The following is a 21,618-nucleotide window of genomic DNA, read 5'->3' as shown; positions in this document are numbered from 1 at the left end:
TCAACACATTGAAAGACAACTAAAGCTGGGTTTTTTTTCTGGGGGGGGTAAAGTGCAACTGTTATTTGTTGTTTCTACTTTGAATGGTGGGTGTTGAGAACTCAAGGGGCTATAAAGAAGGAAAGGATGTGCTCAGGGAAGCTTGTCCAGTCCAAAAGGAAAGAATGTGTGGGCTGTGGAGGCTAAATCAGAAATGAAAACAAATGTAGAAAAGAACTTCCCGCTAATCTCAAGGCTGTGGAGGGGAATGACACCTCTCTCTCTCTAATAAAAAAAAATAAAAAATCTTTTAAAAATAAAGAAAAGACACCTTACAAGGCAGGACACACAGACCCAAATCAGTGCAAATTCCTAGAGGAAAGTGAAATAGAAAAGGTATATGGTAATTAATTGTAGTTATAATGTTCTTGTAAGAGCAAATACAGCATTAATCATAGAAATAAAAACTAGAAACCCAAATATCCAAGAACATTAGAATAATGTGTGGTATATTCATATGATAAAATACTACACAGCAATGAAAATTCAGAAGTACTACTATACACAGCACAATAAGAAGCAGAGGAAGCCACACACACACACACACACACTATATATATATTCATAAAAGATCAAAATTAGGCAAAATTAATATATGCTATTGGAATTTCTGCTAGTAGTTACCTTTGGAAAGAAGGGTGGAAGGAGCAATTTGGAAGTGGCACAAGGAGGCTTCTGAAGCTCTGGTAATGGTATATATCCTAATCTGTGCAGGGGTTACACAAGAGTGTTTACTTTGTGACAAGTCACTGAGCTGCATGCTTATGATTTGTGCTTTTTTCACATACATCATACTTCATTTGAATGCTTATTTTATAGTAAGATGGAGTAACTAGCCTCCACCCTGTCTTTCTCACTGAACACAGAGAATGCATGAAGCAACTACTTAAGGGCTCCAAAAAGTAAATAGTAGCAGGAAGATTGGGAAAGAAAACCAGTACTATCAAACTGGTAGTAGGATAATCAATTTTTCCCCTCTGGTACCCTCCAGCCTAGTTTCAACACAGCACATAGCCTGTAAGTGGGCATTATGCAGACAGAGTTCTTCAGGAGAAGCCCTCTAGTTCTGACTCAAGAAGTAGGAAAGGGTCTTCTAACACTCCATTCTCTTGTATCCCTCAAGAAATCCTGGGGCAGTACTGACAATAGCTGCACCAAGGGAGGCCCTCAGAAGCCTAAACTGCGATGTTAAAAAACTTTTTTTCTGATTGGACATGTAGTGTCAAGAGATTGGGGCAAAGTCCCATTGCTTTGTCCTCCCACCATGTGGCCTTGATGCAGAGTCAGTCACAGGAAGTACATCAGAAAGTGGGATAAATAAGGCTCCAGCTTTCTGGCCAAAAGCCCAAAGCTGGGGAGCCCCCAACAAACTGAAAAGTACTGAGATGACCACAGAGAGGGAGGAACTTAGAAAAAATTCCATAAAATTGTTTATGAACTGGTAGGTTTACCTGTGGGTATATATGAATCTGACACTAAGCAGTATACCATAGACTTTGAAAACTAAATTATGGGATAGATCATTGCCCTGATCTCACGCTGGCCACTGGGTAGGATACACATGGAATGGATCTGAAAGGCATTGCAAAGACTGACAATGAAACGGATACTGAAAGCACAACCCACAGAAGACAAGTCAGAATTTGCTACTTTAACCCAGCAAGATTGACTCCTGCTAAAATAAAAATATCAACATTTTTCATAGAACTTTAAATAAGACTCAAATTCTTAGAACATAATAATCAAAATGACCAGGATGCAATAAATTACTCTACAGATGAAGAATCAGAAAAACCTCAATATGTACAGGAAAAAAAAATCGGATGACACAAATGTTAAAGTTACCCAACAATTTCAAGGCAGCTTTTATAAAAATTCCCCAAAAAGTTATAGTGAACACCCTTGAAATGAATGGAAAGACAGAAAGTCTCAAGAAAGAAATAGAAGATACAATGAAGAACCAAGTGGAAATTTTGAACGTGGAAAATTGCAATAACTGAAGTAAAAAAATTCACTGGATGGGCTCAACACCAGAACAGACATGATCAAGGAAAAGAGTCAATGAACTTGAAGACAAACCAAAAGAAATTATCTAATCTGAAGAAACAGAAAAGATCGGGAGGGGAATGAACAGAGCCTCTGGGACCTGTGGGACAATAACAAAAGCTCTAACATTCACATCATCATAGATTTGGAAGTAGAAGAGAATGTGCTATAAAAATAAATATTTGAAGAAATGGTTGCAGAAAGCCTCCCAAATTTGACAAATGCAAAAACTTATAGACTCAAGAAACTCAGTTAACCTTAAACAGGATAAGCCCAAAGAAATCAAATTTCAGACATAGCATAATCCAACTCCTGAAAACTAAACACCAAGAAAAATTCTTGAAATCAACCAGAGAAAACTGATGCATTATATAGGGGAACAATGATTTGAATAACTACCAGTGGTCCCATGAGAAACACTGAGGACAGAGTAAGTGGAATAACTTTTTTAAGCCTGAATGAACTGCCAACCCAAAATTCTATATCCAGTGAAAATGTCCTTCAGGAATAAAGGTGAAAGGTAGACATTTTCAGATAAAGGAAAACTAAGAGAATTTGTTGCCACCAGAACTGCTCCAAAAAGAAGTGTTGAAGGATGCTCTTCAAGTAGAAGGAATACTAGAAATCGGGAAAAATGATAGAAATTAAAAATATCTGTGTCAACACAGTAGGCTATTCTCCTATTGAGTTGTTTAAAACATTTTTAATGTCAGGGTGCCCGGGTGACTCAATCGGTTAAGCATCTGACTCTTGGTTTCAGGTCATGATCTCAGGGTCACGAGATCAAGCCCCATATCAGGCTCCACACTCAGCACAGAGTCTGCTTGAGATTCTGTCTCTCACTCTCCCTCTGCCCCTCCCCCCAAAATAAATAAATCTTTAAAAGAAACACTTTTTATGTCTGAAAAGTATAGATACATATTCTCATGATACATGTATCATGTGAAAAAAACATATATATATAACACAGATATATACGTGTGTGAGAGAGACATTCACATAATCTAAAATAAATTAGGAAATAGAAAACACGAATGAAAAAGAGAAGGAACAAACGGAAAACAAATAATAAAATGGTAGATCTAAATACAAACATATCAATAATCACATTAGATGTAAATGGTCTCAACACACCAATCAAAAGACAAAGATTGGTAAAATGGACAAAAAACAATACCAACAAAAGAATGACCCAATTATACAGGTCTACAAGAAATTTATTTAAAACATAATAATACAGGTATGTTAAAAATAAAAGGATAAAGATTACCTTGCAAATACAGATCAAAAGAAAATTGAAGAAGCTATATATTAATATCAAAGAAAATAGACTTCAGAGCAGAGAAAATTACGAGATAAAGAGGGACCTTACTTGATGAAGGGTCAATTCCCCAATTAGACATAAAAATATTGTGAATGCACCAAATAACAGAGTTTCAGAATACATGAAAGAAAACTGACAGTGCTGAAAAGAGAAAAAGTCTACAATATTTGGAGACTTAAATATTAATCTCAAAGTGATCAATAGATGTAGCACACAGATAATGGGCAAGAATATAAAAGTACTGAACAACAGTATTAACTAATCTAATTGACATTTAAAGAACATTCGACCCGGGACACCTGGGTGACTCAGTCGTTTAAGTGTCTGCCATTGGCTCAGGTCATGATCCCAGGGCTCTGGGATCAAGCCCTGCACTGGGCTCCTTGCTCAGCGGGGAGCCTGCTTCTCCCTCTCCTCCCTGCTTGTGCTCTCTCTCACTATCTCCATCTCTCTCTCTCTCTCTCTCTCTCTCTCTCTCAAATAAATAAAGAACATTCTACCCAACAACTGCAGAATATACATATTTTTCCCCAAGTGCAAATAAAACATTCACCAAGATAAATCATATCCTGGGTCACAGAATAAACCTTAACAAATTTAAAAAAATCAAGATTATACAAAGTATATTCTCTAATCATAGCAGAATTAGGATAAAATAACAACATAAAGAGAAAAATCTCCAAATAGCAGCAAATTTAACAGCACAGGTAATTCATGAGTCAAAGAGGTAGTCTCAAGAGAAATTATAAAATTTTAAACAGAAGAAAAATTAAAATAAAACCTATCAAACTCTGTGAGAAGCAAACAAAGCCATCCTTAGATGGATACTTATAGCATTAAATTACTATACTAGAAAAGAAGAAAAGTCTCAAATCATAATCTAAGCTTCCAGCTTAAGGGGGGAAAAAAAGACAGCAAAATAAATCCTACGCAAGCAGAGGAAAGCAATACTGAGCAGAAATCAATAAAAATGAAAACAGAGAAACAATAAGAGAAAAATCAATGGAACCAAAACATGGTTCTTTATATCCAGAATACAGCACTACTTTCATAGGCGTAAGCTATCACTCCAAACCTATTAAAATAGCTAGGATTAAAAAAATAAAAACCTGAAAATACCACATGCCAGAAGGGATGCACAACAACTGGAACTCTAACACATTGCTGGTGTAAAATTGAACAGCCATTTTGGAAACAGTTTGGCAGCTTTTTACAAAGTTAAACATACCCTTACCATATAACCCCAGTAAGTCTATTCCTAGATATCTACCCTAGAGAAATGAAGAATTATGTTTATACAAAAACCTTTACACAAATATTTATAGTAGATCTACCCATGACTGACAAAAACTAGAAACAGACCAATAATCCTTCAAGACATGAATGGCTAAACAAATGGTAATAGACTCAAGTCATAAAATATTTGGCAATTAAAATGAATCGATACTGTTACATGCAGCAACAACTTGGATGAAGCTCAAAGACATTATGGTAAGTGAAACAAGCCAATCTCAAAAGGTTACATACTCTACCATTCCATTTATAAGATCATCTCAAAAAGACAAAGCTGGAGTGGGGAATACATCAGTGATGACCAGTGGTTAAGGGTGAGAGAAGATTATGGAGAGAGAGCATGAGGAAGTTTCTTCTGAGGTGTTACAACTATTCTGTATCTTTATCGTGGTAGTGGTTACACAAGTCTATCCATGCATTACAATCCACAGAACTCATAAAATCCACACAATTTTTAAAGACCAAGAGAAAAGGTCAATTTTATTATATGCTAATTTTTAAAATAAAATATAATTGTTTAAGTTTACTTTTAAAACATAGGGCACAAACGTACCCATATAAGAGTTGAGTATCTAGGTTACAAAGACTAATTTGAAAACAAATGAAAATTAGGGGAAGATAGTGATATACTCACCACTGCTGGCCCCTCTACAGTTTCCATTACTAGAATCCATAGGAAAATCTGAAAGGTGATAGAATAAAAGAATTATACTTTAGTCATTGTTATTTCAAAAGTTCCCATATAAAAATCCAATTCAGTCATGAATTTAATTTGGGTAAGAACCCAAGAGTCTCAAGGAAGTGGATTCTTATTAGTGCCCTGAGCTTGGCACTCTATTACTTCCAGGTCAAATAAGGACAAGATCTATTCTTTCATGTGATTGAGAGATGATACACTTTCTTGAATCCTCATCAACTGCACATAAAATTTCAGGATTTAATAAGTTTTTGAGTCTCATGCAATTTCTGACACAATAAAGTCCACGTACATATTAAGCATTCACCTAACGCTTGTGTCTTAACTAAAAGAAGCAAACACATCTCTTCAATAAATAGACGTATCACACATGACTAGCATATATTTAAATTCTTAGTGCGTCAGGAAAGCATTAAGAACACATTCTCATGCCCTTTGTTACCTGTAAACTAAACAGTTCTTCAGCAGAAAGCAAGCATACCATGCAAGAACCACTCAAGCCAGTGCAATAGACATGGTAATAACTGGAAATTGCCAATGACTCTACCATAATCCCAGAAAATGGTAGTGATACACAGTAAATAGTACTTACATAAAGTTCTTCTGTGTTCTATTTGAGAACGTAGCCTCTAGTGAATAAGAGTGCCTCAGCAAAATAGCATGCTGAGACTTGCTGCACCTCGCTATCTATTTTTATTGATACTTGAACTCCAAACTTTTATATGTTTTAATTTTGTATTAACACTTTGTTAAATGAGTTTAATATCTGTTTATCCTAACAGAAAATAACATTCTTCCCCTGTCCTTTTTCCTTATAGGATGTATCATGAATAAATTAAAAAGGAGTGGCTGAATACCATTTTAGGACAATAGCACTCAAAATTACAATTAATGAATTACTTTCACAGGCTTAGTAATCATCATCTGGGATTTGATTTTTTTTATCTTTCATTTTTATTCATCTGGTATTTAAAAAGCTTTACACAAGGAAAGATAGTAACCACCAAATAAACAAATAGGCAACAAATACTTGATTCTAAAACATTAGTTCAACTCAGTCATATACTATTAATTTAATGACTTTTATCCTATTCAGAGCCTTTATTCATGATAAATGTATCCAAGTGTTAAAGTAACATGCCAATTGTTTTATTCCTTAATATGTCCAATAATCATAACACACATATGATCTATACAAAAATGATCTCTCTGGGGGCGCCTGGGGGGCTCAGTCTGTTAAGCATCCAACTCTTGATTTTGGCTCAGGTCATGATCTCAGGTCCTGGGATTAAGCTGCGTGTTGGGCTCCCTGCTCAGCAGGGAGTCTGCTTCTCCTTCTCCCTCTGCCCCTCCCCCCTGCTCATGTTCTCTCTCTCTCTCAAATAAATAAAATCTTAAAAAAAAAAAATAGGGTAAAAATCAAGGTTGACTCCCAGGCCTGGAGCATGGGTATGCTGGGGCCTCATAGCCATAGAAAAGATACTAGAAAAGTATAGGTCGATGAGGATAAGGAAATGAAGAGTGCCCTTTGTGGCATGATGAGATGGAGGGGCTCTGGGTTAGATGTGAGAGTCTGGAATGCACTCTGTTATCTCAAAAGGGCAGTGAGGTAGTTATCTCTAATCTCTTGGAATCCCTGTCCAGGGCTGTCTTTTATTCTCTTAAGCTACATATAAGTGGGCTTTCAAAATACGATGGACAAAATTTGATCCTTTAACTACAATCTGACAGTCAAAAGATGCCGATTCTTTCTAAAGTTATGAATCACCTCTCTCTTCATGAGACAGGAAGTGTAGTGGAGAACGGCTTCTGGCTTGAATCTTTTCTCTTAATAGCTTTATGAACTTGCACAAGTCACTTGTACGCCTCAGCTTCCTTTTCTTCAAAATACCTACCACGGAGTTATTATAATAAGTCGATATGCATAACACACTTAAAACAGCAGACAGACAATGTTGGTACGTTCTGTTGCTGCCCAAGATCCCTCTCCTGAGAGGGCATACTGTTGTTGCTAAACACTCACACTCTGCTTGGCCATTTGTCAGTCACTTCACATGAAGAGTTCTTTTGTTCTTCTCTATTCCCAAAGTCAATCTCAAATGACTTGCTCAAGGTCTAACATTAATGGCAAAACTGGAATTCCAACTTAGGGCACCTACCTCTAAAACTGTGAAACTGCAGAAACAGAACCAATTCTTAATTATTCAAAACTGTAGCTCTTCTTTCTATACACCTCATGGAAAGACAAAGGCCAAACAGAATGGAGTCGATTTTGCTATTTATAGCAACAACGATTTGGAAGTTTGGTAGTAGGAATGAAATAGAAAAGGAGTTATTAAAACAGGATTTGGGGACTATGCAAGATTCTATCACCACTAATTAGGTTAGCTATAATGAAATACCAGAACTCGCGGAGACACCCTCTTCCCTACCCTGTCCAGAGTGCCTTTCAATATTTTATGGAGTGAGGGATCCTTAGAACTGGGTTTTCTCCAGCCTTAATCTAAAATTTCCATTTCTCCTTTCCACTCCATTTGCCTTCCTATCACACTAAATAATTCTTCCTTCTTGGTATTCGGCCCTTCAAATATTTGCAGACCAGGGCTTAAAGAAAAGGCTGCCTGTTCCTCAGAGCATGGAGAAATGACTGCACAGCGGTGCCTGCACCTGAAAGCTGGCGCGGCACAGGCAGGGGAGAGAGATGTGGAGACGTGTTAGCTGGGGTGACGAGCTAACACAGCCGCGGAAAGCAGTGGTGACTGAGGACTGATTATAAAGCCCTTGGCATGGCAAACCATGGGTGTTGAATAAATAGCTGGTAAATATCATACCATAAGTTTTCTTAAATTCTTGATTGCTACATTTCCAAGATAAACTACTTGTAACTGACCGACATCCCTCAGACTCATTCCTTCTTCCTGGTGCTCCCAAAAGGGATTTATTCTTGAGGCCGAGGTCCAGGTCCGTTTGTGGAAAATGCAATGTTAAGCTTATGTGTTCAGAAGGAAGATCCACTTTTCCAGTTGAGTCCCGGCGTAGAGCTTGGTTTCCAGAGCTGAAGTGATCAAACTTCTAAGCTGTATCTGCATTGACCAGCATACCACTTCAAAAAAGAACACCTCACTTTGCTAGAACGAGCAAAAGTGGTGAAAAGAGCAGAGCAGCTGCACAATCTGCCAGGGACTAAGTCCCAGGTACGATACTACTTCATTTCATCTTCACCAGGCCCCGGGGGGATGTAGAGGTGGGCTGTCTTCATGGTACAGATCAGAAACTTTCAATCAGAGAGCTTACAGAATTTCCCCATAATAACACTCAAGAGGAGGCAGAGTCCAGATTCAGCGCCAGTGCCTGGTCTGCCGGGCTCCCAGCCCACACTCCTGACTTGCCACACGATCCTGAAGCCTGGACTCGAGGTCTGAAGTGGCCAAAATGAATTCTCAGATGAAGCAGTTGTACATGAAGCCACAGCTCCATAGTAAATAGACAATGTGGAAAAAGAACAAATGTCATAGGAGTTTGTTGGTAATGGTCAGGATAGGAGGTTTTTTTTTTTTAATGTATGCTGGCCCTTAGTATTTTGAAAGCAAAAAGTAGTTTGAAGCACTACTCCATTTCAATAAGACTTTGCTTTGTAAATGGGCCTAAACTTGTTTGTGGAGATAACAGACCCCTGTGAATGGTAGGATTTAAAAATCCCCTTGGCATTGAAGGATTGTGCAAGGTGGCCCCTTTTATTCAGGGAGACCTCATTTTTGTATTTGACTGGTTTCTAATAAAACACAAGCAATTCTGTTTATACGTAAAGGAAGGGAAAAAAAAGGGGCTTCGTGAACTATCATATCCCACTGAACCAAAGAGTATACTGCATCGTAAATTAAACTGGCCACATATGGTAGTTACTAAGTAATTCCAGGTGCCTGACAGTTTGACCCAGGATAGGGAATGCAATTTTCAGCAAGCTGGCCTGGGAAGCCAGGAGACCCTTGGGGGTAGACTCCACCTTCTCTGTTCCCCATCCCCACCTCCCCTGCAGCTGCCTCCTGCCGCTGGTGTCTCTCAGACTCACACTGAAGGTTGTGGTAAAGGGAGACTGTCACAAAAATATGGTTCCCACTGCCACCTAACCCTCCCTATTTTTCTAGCAAGGATGCTGTCAACAAAGCAGATATTATGGCATTTTAAAGCAGCTCAGAAACCAGGTCCCACGTACTGACAAATTGTTTCCATGATGGCCTATTTGAGTGCTTCAATGAAGCAACTGTTCTGCATTCGGTCCCCAATGATAGGTAATTCAGGGACACTTAAGGAAACTGCTTCCCATCCATATTGACCATGGCTTTTGAAAGCTGTTACCCTTGCCAAGCCTCTCTCATTTGAGGTCCATCTCTAAGAGAGGTTTCAGAGCAAGTCTTTTCCTTTAAGGGGAGGAAAGCATTTCAGAGTGAACCACAGCCACCTCATTCCTAGTCCTTGGCCTGAGCGAAGCGCCAGCATTTAACTGATTCTAAGTGCCTGGCAAACCAGGGCAGCAACTGACCAAGCTCTTCCAGATTCTACGCAGCCTGTGACGTTAGTGAGTACAAAGGCTCAAGAGTGCTCTTTTAGCCCAAAGATTAATAAGAAGTACATTCCTTTCTGCTTATAGTATACAACCAGTTCTTAGCTCTTGATTAAAATCAAGAAGACAATAGGTCTATATAAGACCAATTCGCTAAGTGAGAGGACGATGGAAAAGCTTCTGAGCTTCTGGAATCTTTCTGTTCAGTGCTGGTTTTGCAGCTATTTGTACTTTTTGCCTCTTCACTCACTTTCCGTTAAGCAGGTCAATGTGCACAGAAAGCAATTTTCCCACGTCATTTCTCTGAAACAAAGAACTATTACCTAGAAATGGACTAAGGCCATGAGCATAGGCTGAGCAAGTTGAGAGGCAGGAGGAAAAAAAACTGATACCCAGGAAATGAACAGAAGAGGCAATCAAGTCATCACATCTAATAACAGAATTCCTTGGTGTGGGGGCGGGGGGTATGAAAAAGGACCAACCATAAAAAATATGAAATTCTATGAGGGTGAAATTTGAGTTCAGGGGTAACTGGTAAGAGTGACATTTAGTAAGAATTAAATGAACGATAATGAACTAGGTCTAGCTGAGATCTTCAGAGTTAGGAGTGTCAAAATTAAACCAAACACTAGTGAGAAAACAACTTGTGATTGATTCCATTAAATGTAGAACTGCAGTCCAGCTTTCCGGTAAGGAAAGATTAAGATGAATGTATGGTTGATGCACACACAGAACAAAGGGCATGAAATAAGATATTAAAGACATACTTGCAGAGCCTAACAATGGGATAAGGGCTGAGATTCAAAATAACATTACATGAGTGAATGATGATAACACGCCTTAAATATAACTCCTTTCATCCATATGTCACTTACAAAAGGACTTGAAGGCATGTGGGAATGTGAAAAGAGCCCAGCAATTTCACTTCACCAGCTCTGTGGCTGGGAGCAAGTCACAGAAGCCAATTAGCAGTGCATAGCAATGTTTCACAGCTGTTTCAGTCCGGAATGGAAGAACAATTTATCTCATTGAAAGGAGGGGGAAATTTAAGGTGAAGGTAATTGCTCAAATTGGACTTTGAGCAAACACATACCACTAACATCTGTGGGTTGGAGTAAGGTTACTGAAATTATCTAGGCATTTCTAATGATTTGAAGAAAAGGGTGCTTCGGTTTTGTTTTCACCACACAATCTTGACAAGCGGCTAAAACAGCAAAGCTATGGAAAACGGATGCTTGAGAATGCAAGAGAATCCGGGAAGAAAGTGCAGTGACTGTAAACAAATTAAGACAGTAAGAAGGGAGCATCACTCATACAAGATGAGGCTGCGCGGACATGTAAAGGATGAAAAGTGCAGGGTCAGTGTTGACAACAAGTGTGACGGGAGTGGAATGAAATGCGTGTTGTAGAAAGACAGATTACCTACTGGCACGGAGTGCATCAGTCTGGAAGAGAGAAGAAAGAAGTGGTGCCCCACAGAGGAGTGATTCAGAGAAGCGATCCCAAGAAAAAAAGGCAGAATTAGAAAGTAAAAGGCGAGTAACAAAAACTCCCAGAAGCGAGAAGCGGGGTGGCTGGAGGTCAGCAGAGAGGCCGGGCCAGGTCAGGACTCACCAGCTCCGTCCGCGGTGACGATAGCCTCGGGAGAGATGCACACTCCACGGTCATAAACAGGCAGCTCCTCGCAGGCCAGACTCTCAGGCCACGAGTGGCGGTACTTGATGAGGATGGGCTCGCAGCCCTGCCGGGCCCGCTCGCACACAGACTTGCAGGGCTTGATGGGCTCGTGCTGGAAGTCGATGGTGCAGATGGGCGCGTACATGGCACAGAGGAAGAAGAGCAGATCGGGACTGCAGTGGGTGCCCAGCAGACCTTCGAACTGCTCGATGGCCAGGATGGCGTTGGCCTGGGTGCTGTGGTGCAGGTGGTTGGGCATCTTGGTCATGTTCCAGGGCAGGGACTTGCACAGGGGGATGCGGACGGGCTCACAGGCTGCAGCCCGAGCTTCGGGCACCCAGAGCAGGCAAAGCGCAGCCAGAGCGAGCAGCCCGGCCCGCAGAAGCAGCATCCCTCCTGGACTGCCGCAGACCATGATCCCGGCAGGACGGGGCAGGGTGGAGTAGTGCCGAGCACGCCGAGAGGCCCGCTCCGCGGTCCCCTCTTCCCCCCCTGCAAATGGACACAATGATCTGGGAGCTTCTCCTCCCCCGACGATCTCAGTTTCCTTGGATCAAATTCCCCCAATGGGGTCCCACGAGCTCCGCCGATCTCCTGCCGCCGCCGCCCCTGCCGCTCTGGCTCTTCTTTCCCGACGTCTAAGCCTTCTGGGGCAGCAGCATCTCTTTATTCCTTGCTCCCTCTGGCAGAAGCGTCAGACTTCGCAGATGAATCAGATTAGAGGAAAACAAGAGGAAGCGAGGGAGAAATAAAAACAAAAGTAGAATTCAGCTGAGGCACTTGGAGCTCTGGACTGTCACGTCCCCTGGATTACGAAAAGGTGTTAACAGAAGCAGGAAATTCTCCAAGGGGGGAGCGGTGCGGGGGATGGAGGGGGAAACCGGAGGGAAAAGACTCTAAATGGGGGAGGAGGGTGCAGTAAGAGTTTTCAAGTCTTGTAGACTGAGCAAAAAGATCCAGCTCTTGGTAGGAGCTGCCGCGGCTGCAGCGACCGCCGCAGGCTGGAAGGACCCGGCCGCCGCAGGAGCCCCGACGCGAGGTCTATGCCTCGGACCCGGTGCTCTTCATTTTCCCACCTCCTGGCCAGAGAGGCAGCTCTGCCCGCCCCCCGCGCCGGGTGCAGTCCCAGCCCTCCAACGCCGGCTCCTTTTCCCGGGAAGGGAGCGGGGATGGAGGAGAGAAGGTCTGCGGGTTGGAGGCAGAGGGGAGGGCAGCCTGGAGAAGCAGCCCGGACGCTACAACCCCACAGGGCGCTGACTTGAGACGTGCATCCCTTCCCCATCCCCACACTGGCTCCAAAGAAGAGCCCCCAGCCCCTCGCTGAAAGCCAACCACAATCCTTCATGGAGGAGTACCCCAAGTTCCCCACTTGGGAGCCCGCCCAAGCACCCTCGCTCCCTGGAGGTGGCTCTTTAAGCTTTACCTCTGCGGATCACCAGCTCTGCGCAAAGTCAGACCTGAGGAGGATGGACTGCAGTAATGTCGCTTTACAAGTCCAAGTCACAGAAAGCACAGCGCCCTGCATGCAGCAGTGGAGGCTTATCAACCCAGAGGTCAGGTCTACACGAGTCTCCATTATGAATAACAAAGTGGGAGGGGGGGAGACTGCCTTTCAAAAAAAAGAAAGAAAAGAAATGTTGTACATAATTACAAGTGGGCCACCAGAAGCAAGAAACGGGTTTAAATTTTTTTTCTTTGCCCTGCAGAATTAGAATTTTTGAGTTTTGCTTCTTAAGGTTAAGAGTAAAAAACTACCTGCTTTGAAGTATTTAGATATTTTTTATTCTGATTTTACTCACTACAATAACGTGACACTATCTCTTGTCACCAACAATTTCACCTAACACGAGAGAACCACGTAGGAAAATTACACACAGGTAATAATAATCATGATGATGACGACAATAAAACCCTTTCCATCCAAATTAGCTCAATCTAGAGAAGAAAATAGAAAACAGATCCCCTCCTGTTCTGCTCCTTCCACTAATGAGCCGCCCCTTTTCCTTCCTCTCCCCCTCTGCCTTCTCAGGGCATATTGTAAATGGAATGACCTACAGAGGCCCTGCACCCTGCCCTTTCACCCAGCAAAAGGATTGCAGACGCATCAGAAAACACAGCCTTCATTGAGAAGAGAAGGAAACAAACCCTAAAACAAAACAGGAAGTCACCTTTGCTCTGCATCATTGAAATATTTTGCTGCTTTAATCCAGCCATTTCTCACAGTCAGTGAGAAGCCGAAAAAAAAGATGCCCCCACTTCAGAGCACACAGGGAGATGCTGGTTTCCACTCGCCAGCATTGACCTGATGGCACTAACAAAACAGCAGTGCTCACTTGGGTTTATGAAATTTTATCTCTAAAATGACCATAAACACCAGTTTGTGACTAAAGTTAAATTTTTGCAGAAGAAAGTTTGTTGCACTTAGGGGGAAAAAACACAACAGATGGTAGGTAGGGAGTCATTGAGTTAGTATACAAACTTTGCCTGGTCTACAGTCATTTAATGTCATGTAAGAGAACAAAGCCAAAACTTATAGACATGAATTAGATGAAAAATGATATAGCAAGTACAATTTGGCGGAAGAAAATTGAAAACAGTCAATATTAGAGCATTTGCGGGCTAATCTGCATCTAAAAATGTGGCTGGGATTTTCAATAAATTGGAAAAAACGAAGAGTAGCTGTAATAGATTGTTTGCTATATATATGTTCTGTTCATCCTAAGTCTTACATTGTAAGAAGAAACAAGCTAATTGTTTTTATGGTTCCACAACTATCTGAAATAAAAGCTGCTTTCCTTCCCCTTCACAGAAGTTACTTATCCACTTTGTCTAACGTCCCCCCACAAGTTTTCTCTAATCCAGATGTGTCTTTATTAAAACCCAAAATAAATTTCACTGCCTCCCAGAAGCCTTTTTGAGTACACTGCCTGGGTCTGTTCATTTTTCTAACTAGTTCCTCTTGAACTTTGTTCATTTTTGCAAATTATTCTTTAGCACCTGTCAATTTACTGCTTTAAAATTTTTTCTCTGGGGCACCTGGGTGGCTTAGTCATTAAGCGTCTGCCTTCGGCTCAGGTCATGATCCCGGGGTCCTGGGATCGAGCCCCGCATCGGGCTCCTTGCTCCACAGGAAGCCTGATTCTCCCTCTCCCATTCCCCCTGCTTGTATTCCCTCTCTCACTGTGTCTCTCTCTGTCAAATAAATAAATAAAATCTTTAAAAAAAATTTTTTTTCTTTTATTATTTCATCTGGGTGTGCTCTGCCTTCCTAAATGGCACGTGTGATTTTTTTCAAGAAGAGAATTCATCTTCTCTTTTTTTTAAACAGACATTTGAGAAATGTGAACTGGTATACTTAGAATGCAATATTTTAAATATTAAAGTATAAATGTCTAAAAAGTAAAAAATAATAAACATCTGAAAGAGAAATAAAATACAATTTGAACAAATAGCGAAGTTTGAACAATAGGCCATGTGATCCTGAAGGAAACACCAATTAGATATGACAAACAGTCTCCACTAGTGGATGAGCCATACCCCTGAGAATTAATGCCCTTCCAACAGCCCCACAGTTAGAGAAAATTAAGGGAAGGTTGAAACCTGGTTCCTCAGAGGAAATAGGTCATAGGTCATTTATTTCTCTGATGTTATTTTTGCACGGTTTTATTTAACCGGTGTTGAGCTGACTGAATCCTTCTGTAACATTACAGTGGGACTGGGCTGCATGAAAGCAGTGGACTGCTTTAAACATCTCCCCAGATCTGCCGAAGAAAGCTTAAAGAATTTGCAGGCAACACATAAGTGGCTGGAGAATTGAAGCTTTTTAAGTGATATTCTGATGGGCACAGCAATAGGGATCTTTTAAAACTCACTTTTTAGAACTAAGGAGGAAAATCAAAGATTTTTGCAGTGGATTTTATATTTGAGAAAGTTGTCAAGGTGGCAAATGCAAATTATTAATGAACCAAGACCATACTGGAAAACATCTATGAAGCCAGATTCCAGGACCTTAAAAGGCTCCCCACCCCCCCCACCCCCACCAAAGCATATCCAGTGCCTCTTCAGGGGATGAGGGCACTTCAAAGTAGTGTGTGTGGCCCCTGACTCTCTGAGAGCATAGCACCCGCCCCCAGCACCTACTTGGGCTGTGAGTCAATTCTGGGCTCTCAGCTGCTTAGGAACTGCCCCCAGACCTATGCATGGCCAATAAGCTTTCTCAGAATGCATCATGGCACTATGGTCATTGGCATTTCATCTAATTTCCTAACAAGGGTTCCAGTAGTGACTTCAAGAAAAGATCTTCCTATATAGAATTGTTGAATCACTATATTGTACACCTGAAACTGATAGAACATTGGCTGTTAACTACACTGGAATTAAAATTTAAAAAGATGGGGCATCTGGGTGGCTCAGTTGTTAAGCATCTGCCTTCGGCTCAGGTCATGATCTCAGGGTCCTGGGATCGAGCCCCACATCGGGGTCCCTGCTCAGCTGGGAGGCCTGCTTCTCCCTCTCCCACTCCCCCCTGCTTGTGTTCCCTCTCTCACTGTGTCTCTCTCTGTCAAATAAATAAAATCTTTAAAAAAAATTTAAGAAGATAAAAATAAAATACCAGGGATGCCTGGGTGGCTCAGCCAGTTAAGCATCTGCCTCAGGCTCAGGTCATGGCCCCAAGTCGGACTCCCTGCTCAATGCAGAGCCTGGTTCTCCCTCTCCTCTTTCTCGCTATTTCTGAATCTCTCTCTCTCTCAAATAAATAAGTAAATAATCTCTTTTTAAAAATAAAATGAAATAAAAAATAAAATACCAAACAGAAAAAAAAAGATCTTCCTAGAGGTTTTCACTGTGAAATAGCCATCTTTCCAAAATTTAAATTTGACCAATTAAAAAAAAAAAAGAATTTGTAATGTCTTGTTTTTTGACAATAATTTAAGTGTCCAACATTCTTTTTCATCTGTTTAAGCACACTTTAAACTTACCCTGGGTTTGTGTTTAAAAGAGGATCGACATCTGTCCCTTAAGAAAATGTGCTTATATTTCTACAGGCAGGGCTGATCTGTGAAATAATTATCAACTAGTACAGCATGGACATGGATCAGTCTGAATGACTGAGGCTAGTCCCATTCTGCACCAACTGGGGATCAGCCTTACATACCCAGGGAGCAAGTGAACTAGTGTTTATTGAGTACCTACTATCTGTGAGCCACCTAAGCCATTCGGTGCTTTGCAGGAGGTATTAGTTGCAAAGACAAAGAAACCGAGGCTCAGAGGAATGGAGGAATTTCCCAAAGTTCTCTCGACTAGAATAGGACCTGTCGGAGGTGGGACTTGAATCCATGCTCCTTTCCCAACTCCAACAATCACATTTCTTCCTAGGCAGAGAGGATTTGGGAACAGGATGGACCAGGGCTCTCTGTGGACCTAGGTTTTGGCCTGAACCCTGTCCACACTGGTTGTCAGACACTGGCTTTGCCTTCCCAGGAACAGAATGTGAAGCCTTGCTCTTCGGAGGGGGCGATCTTATTGCTTTGTGGCCTCATTCAAACTATTCTGCGGACCTTATAATTCCTCAAGTTCCACTTTAGGAAGGTATTACCTTTCCAGTCTGCAAACAATCCAATAAAAGCTTCCGGCCGGTGAGCTTCATCAGCATCAGGGCAGGGGCCCTCAACCTGTGGCGTGCAGCAAAATCCCCTGCAGGGCTTGGGGAAACGTGGATTGCTGGGCCCCATGCAGCTTCTGGTAGAGTAGGTCTGGGGTGGGGCCTGAGATTTGGCATTTCTCATATGTTCCCAGGTGATCTGGTATTGCTGTCCAGGGACAACACTTTGAGAATCACTCTTTTGAACAAGAGATGAAGCCCTGATTTACCCTTAGTAAACTTTGCGTATTATAAAGATTCCATTATTTTATCTCTGGGTGATCTTTTCTTAGGAGGAATTTAGAAACAAAATTTCAATAAAGCAGTCTACCAGCTAAATGACACTCTCAAGGGGGTCTAGGGAGGGAAAAAGGACTAGATTTCTCTGCTAGTTACTCAAAGGCAAACCTCAGAGCCCCAGTGAGACTTGACGATAAAACCAGCTGGCAATCTGACCCTCACGTACTTTCCTAAAGGAAAATAGCACCACTCCACCCCCACTGACAACAAAAGAACAATAGATCCAGCTTCAAAGAAGTTCCAGGAGTAACCAGAGTATCTTAGTAATGGAATGAACCTCAGCAGTCTGGCCCACCCTCCTGTTCCTCCCCTCTCTAACCTCCCAGCCTTCCCTAACCTAATTTTGAAAAAAACTCAGAGATGAAAAATCACTTCTGCAAAATCATGGAGTCAGCTAATGGCAGTTAATGGGTGCTCAATTCAATGGTCTTTCTATTTACACCATCCTTCTTCGATGGAAGTGTGTGTTTTTCTTTCATTTGGAAGCACCAACGCCTATATACAATATGTACGATAATTAAACATAATGATATTGCATTTTCATAATCACATAAAATCATCCAAATCTTCCAAATAGCCCAAATGGATTTGGGGCTCCAGAAGGAGAGGTATGGGACACATCCGAGTGGACCCCAGACTGTAGTGAACCCCCATCTAACAACACTTGAAACTCAGGTGATCCTGAATTTCTTTCTAATCTCCCTTTGACAATATGTAATTACAGATGATTTCTAGAATACCCTTTTGCCATCTTACTCTACAATAGACCTACGTGTTTTGCTACATCTTACATTTTATACCTTTAAAAGTCTTTGATTTCCTCCCTAGTTCCCCCTCTGTTGGTGAAGGGAGATCAAGAGGCACACAGGTCATTCCAACGTGGGCTCTAGGCTTATGGCTGAACAACTGAGCAACTGACTGTGACCATCAAGGCCAAGTCAGAAAAGCCTTAAAATAATCCCCACAATATTAGAAATCCTGCAAAGCAATCAATAAGAAGCAATAACCCAGCTAGTCCTCAGTCATCTGTGCATTGTTAAATGTGAGTCGTACATCTCATCTTTAACCTGGAAGATGAATTGTTCTCTTCCATGGATATATAAATAATGAGAACATGAATCTGCCAACTTGGCAAATATATCAGTTACTAAAGCCAATGAATTTTTTTAAGTCAATTTTTGTTTCCTCGGTCTTGAAGAGTCAATGTTCATCAGAATATCAGAAATGGCTACTGAAAAATTTCTAGGGTCAAAATGAGGCATTTCAAAAATAATTTAGCCAATGTTAAGGCCTAAATCTTAACAGGGATCCTCCCAGTGTTAACAGAACCGTTCCTGGGACTAGGTTTATTACCCTTATTTCACCAATAAGCTAAATTACCCCATGTCTGGATCCTGGCCTGCTGACCTTCTTGCTACCCCAAGAATATTAATCATCCTATTCAGTTTTTCCCCCCGATCCTTTCTAATTGATGCCCTTGACCCTCAAGGTCCCCTCAGCTACTTTACTCGTCCCATCACTAGCTAATAACTCTACCTCTGGCTGATACTCTCTCAATCATTCTCTCCATTTTTCCATCATAAAGAACTGGATCATGAGGAGGCAAATGCAGATGTTATTTTATTCTTCCTCCATATCTTGTTTTGCTATCTGTCTGAAATTTGTCCCAGGAAATCTATTTTCCTTACTCAAAGTTGGGCTCCTTTTTCAATGTATTTATTCCCTAAGTTGGAAACAGGACAAGCTGGAATTCAGTCAGCACCAGAGGATGAAATTTTGAATTTTGTAGACTCTATCATAATAACAAATACTTACACAGCATTGACTGATTTACTACATGCCCAGCACTATTAAAGCATCTCACTCATTTAAGCATCAAAACAACTCTATACCATAGCAGCATTATTATTCCCATTTTATGAATGAAGAAGCTGTGCCACAGAATGAATCATTTTCCTAAGATCCCATGACTTAACAAAAGGTCATATCAGGATTCCAATTCAGACAGTCCTCTGCATGAGAAGTTACTCCTCCCCTAGGCACAATGCCCACAAGGAGCAGTTTGGGAAGCTTTAATATAATGTAAATACTCAACCTACTAAATTGCATGCCATTCCTCAGGTATCTTTTTTTAATAACAGCTGTATTGAGATATAATTCACATAAAATTTATAAAGTTCACTCTTTTAAAGCATACAATACAGTGGTCCTTAGCTTATTCACAGAGTTATGTAACAATCATCACTATCAATTTTAGAGCATTTTCATCACCCCAAAAAAGAAACCCAAACCCATTACCAGTCACTTCTCATTTCCCCCTTAATCCCTTCAGCGCTAGATAACAACTAATCTACATTCTATCTCTACAGATTTGCCTATTTTAAACATATATGTGCATATTCCTATAAATGGAATCATACAATATGGGTTCTTTGTGACTGGCTTCTTTCACCTCCTGTATTGTTTTTAGGTTAACCTATGTTGTAGCCAAAAAGTGGAAAAAAACCAAATACCCATCAGCTGATGGGCACCTGTTTTTTTCCACTTTGGGGCTATAATGAATAATGCTGCTATAACATTTGTGCACACATTTTTTGTGTGTGGACATATGTTTTCATTTCTATTGGGTATATCCTCAGGAGTGAATTTGCTGGATTACATAGTAACTTCATTTTTAACCTTTTGAGGGACTGCCAAACTCTTTTCCAATTAACTATACCATTTTGCATTCCTACCAGCAATGTGTAAGCGTTCCAATTTCTCCACATCCTCGTAATCATTTACTATAAATGTCTGTCTTTTTTATTATAGCCATCCTAATGAGTGTGAAATGACATCTCGTTGTGGTTTGGATGTGTATTTTCTTAACGACTAGTTATATTGAGCATCTTTTCAAGTCCTATTTGCTACTTATGTATCATTTTCAGAGAAATCTCAATTCAGACCCTTTGCATTTTTTAATTGGGTTGTTTGTCATTGATGATTTGTTCTTGTTTTGTTTTGTTTTGAGTTGTAAGGATTCTTTATATAGTCTAGACACAAGTCCCTTATCAGATATATCATTTACAAATACCTTTCCTCAGCCTATGGTTTGTCTTTTCATGTGCTTAATAGTGTTCTTTGAAGCACAAAAGTTTTTAATATTGGTGAAGTTCAATTTATCTACCTTTTTCTTTTGTCTCTTGTGCTTTTTAGTGTTATATCTAAGAAGGCTTTAAGTAACCCAAGATCACAAGATTTACTCTTCTGCTTTGTTCTAAAAATGTTATAGTTTCAACTCTTGCATTTAAGGCTATCATCCATTTTTAGCTTGTTTTTGTGCATGGTGTGAGGAAGGGGTCCAACTCCATTCTTTTGCATGTGCCTATCTAGTTGTCTCAGCACTATTTGTAGAAAAGATTATTCCTTCCCCATTTCATGTTTTGACATCTCTGTCAAGAATCAAGTGAACATAAATGTAAAGGGTGTTTCTGGATTCTCAATTCTATTCCATTGATTCTCCTGATATCCTGATTCATTCTGATGATAAGTAGCAAAGACCTTAACACCAAGATTGGTTTTATCTTAGGAAATTTGTTCGGTAAAACTTGTCTTCTTTGAGCAATCTCTCAGAAATAATAAGGCAAGACAGGAAGATTATAATTTTCAAATCCTACCCTGAATATATGACTGATATGTTATTAATACAATATTATTAATTGAACACAGTAGCAAGTAATTTTTTGAACCCAGAGGAAAAACATCTGGTTAAGCCCATTACTTATAACATTATGATACATGACCGCCTCCAAAATACTTCTAGGGGAGAATAATACTTTCTATCTCTTCTATACCTTCTATCTAGATAAAAATTTGTTTTTACTTATATCCTTTATAAGAAATAGATTCTAAGCTTACTTAGAATATATTTAATAATTATAATTCATAATAAGTAATACTTATTTTGATCCTCAATATTGGCTGTCAGTCTGATCATGTACATTATTAAAGGAACAGAAAAGTAAGAGTCTCTCCAATTCCTTGCTTGACCCGATGAGGTT

General features: G+C 40.5%; 1 protein-coding gene across 2 annotated transcripts in view; it reads right to left on the bottom strand.

The window, feature by feature from the left end:
* Positions 1-13,103, bottom strand: part of FRZB (frizzled related protein) — a 31,774-nt gene extending 18,671 nt beyond the window's left edge. Inside the window, exons 1-3 of one of the 2 annotated variants that reach the window (XM_073904604.1) lie at positions 13,061-13,103; positions 11,575-12,336; positions 5,337-5,384 (exon numbers count right to left, since the gene is read on the bottom strand). In XM_073904604.1, coding sequence (XP_073760705.1) covers positions 5,337-5,384; positions 11,575-12,052 — 526 coding nt within the window. In that variant the 5' untranslated portion in view covers positions 12,053-12,336; positions 13,061-13,103. Of the gene's footprint in view, positions 1-5,336; positions 5,385-11,574; positions 12,495-13,060 lie in introns of those variants that run through there. The other variant, XM_025887522.2, reaches the window with a different exon arrangement.
* Between the last annotated feature and the right edge of the window lie 8,515 nt (positions 13,104-21,618).

This window comes from Callorhinus ursinus, unplaced genomic scaffold (genome assembly GCF_003265705.2).
Source record: "Callorhinus ursinus isolate GAN/ISIS: 27379988/994484 unplaced genomic scaffold, GSC_fseal_2.0 scaffold2, whole genome shotgun sequence".
NCBI lineage: Eukaryota > Metazoa > Chordata > Mammalia > Carnivora > Otariidae > Callorhinus > Callorhinus ursinus.
This window is presented reverse-complemented; position numbering and strand designations above follow the sequence as displayed.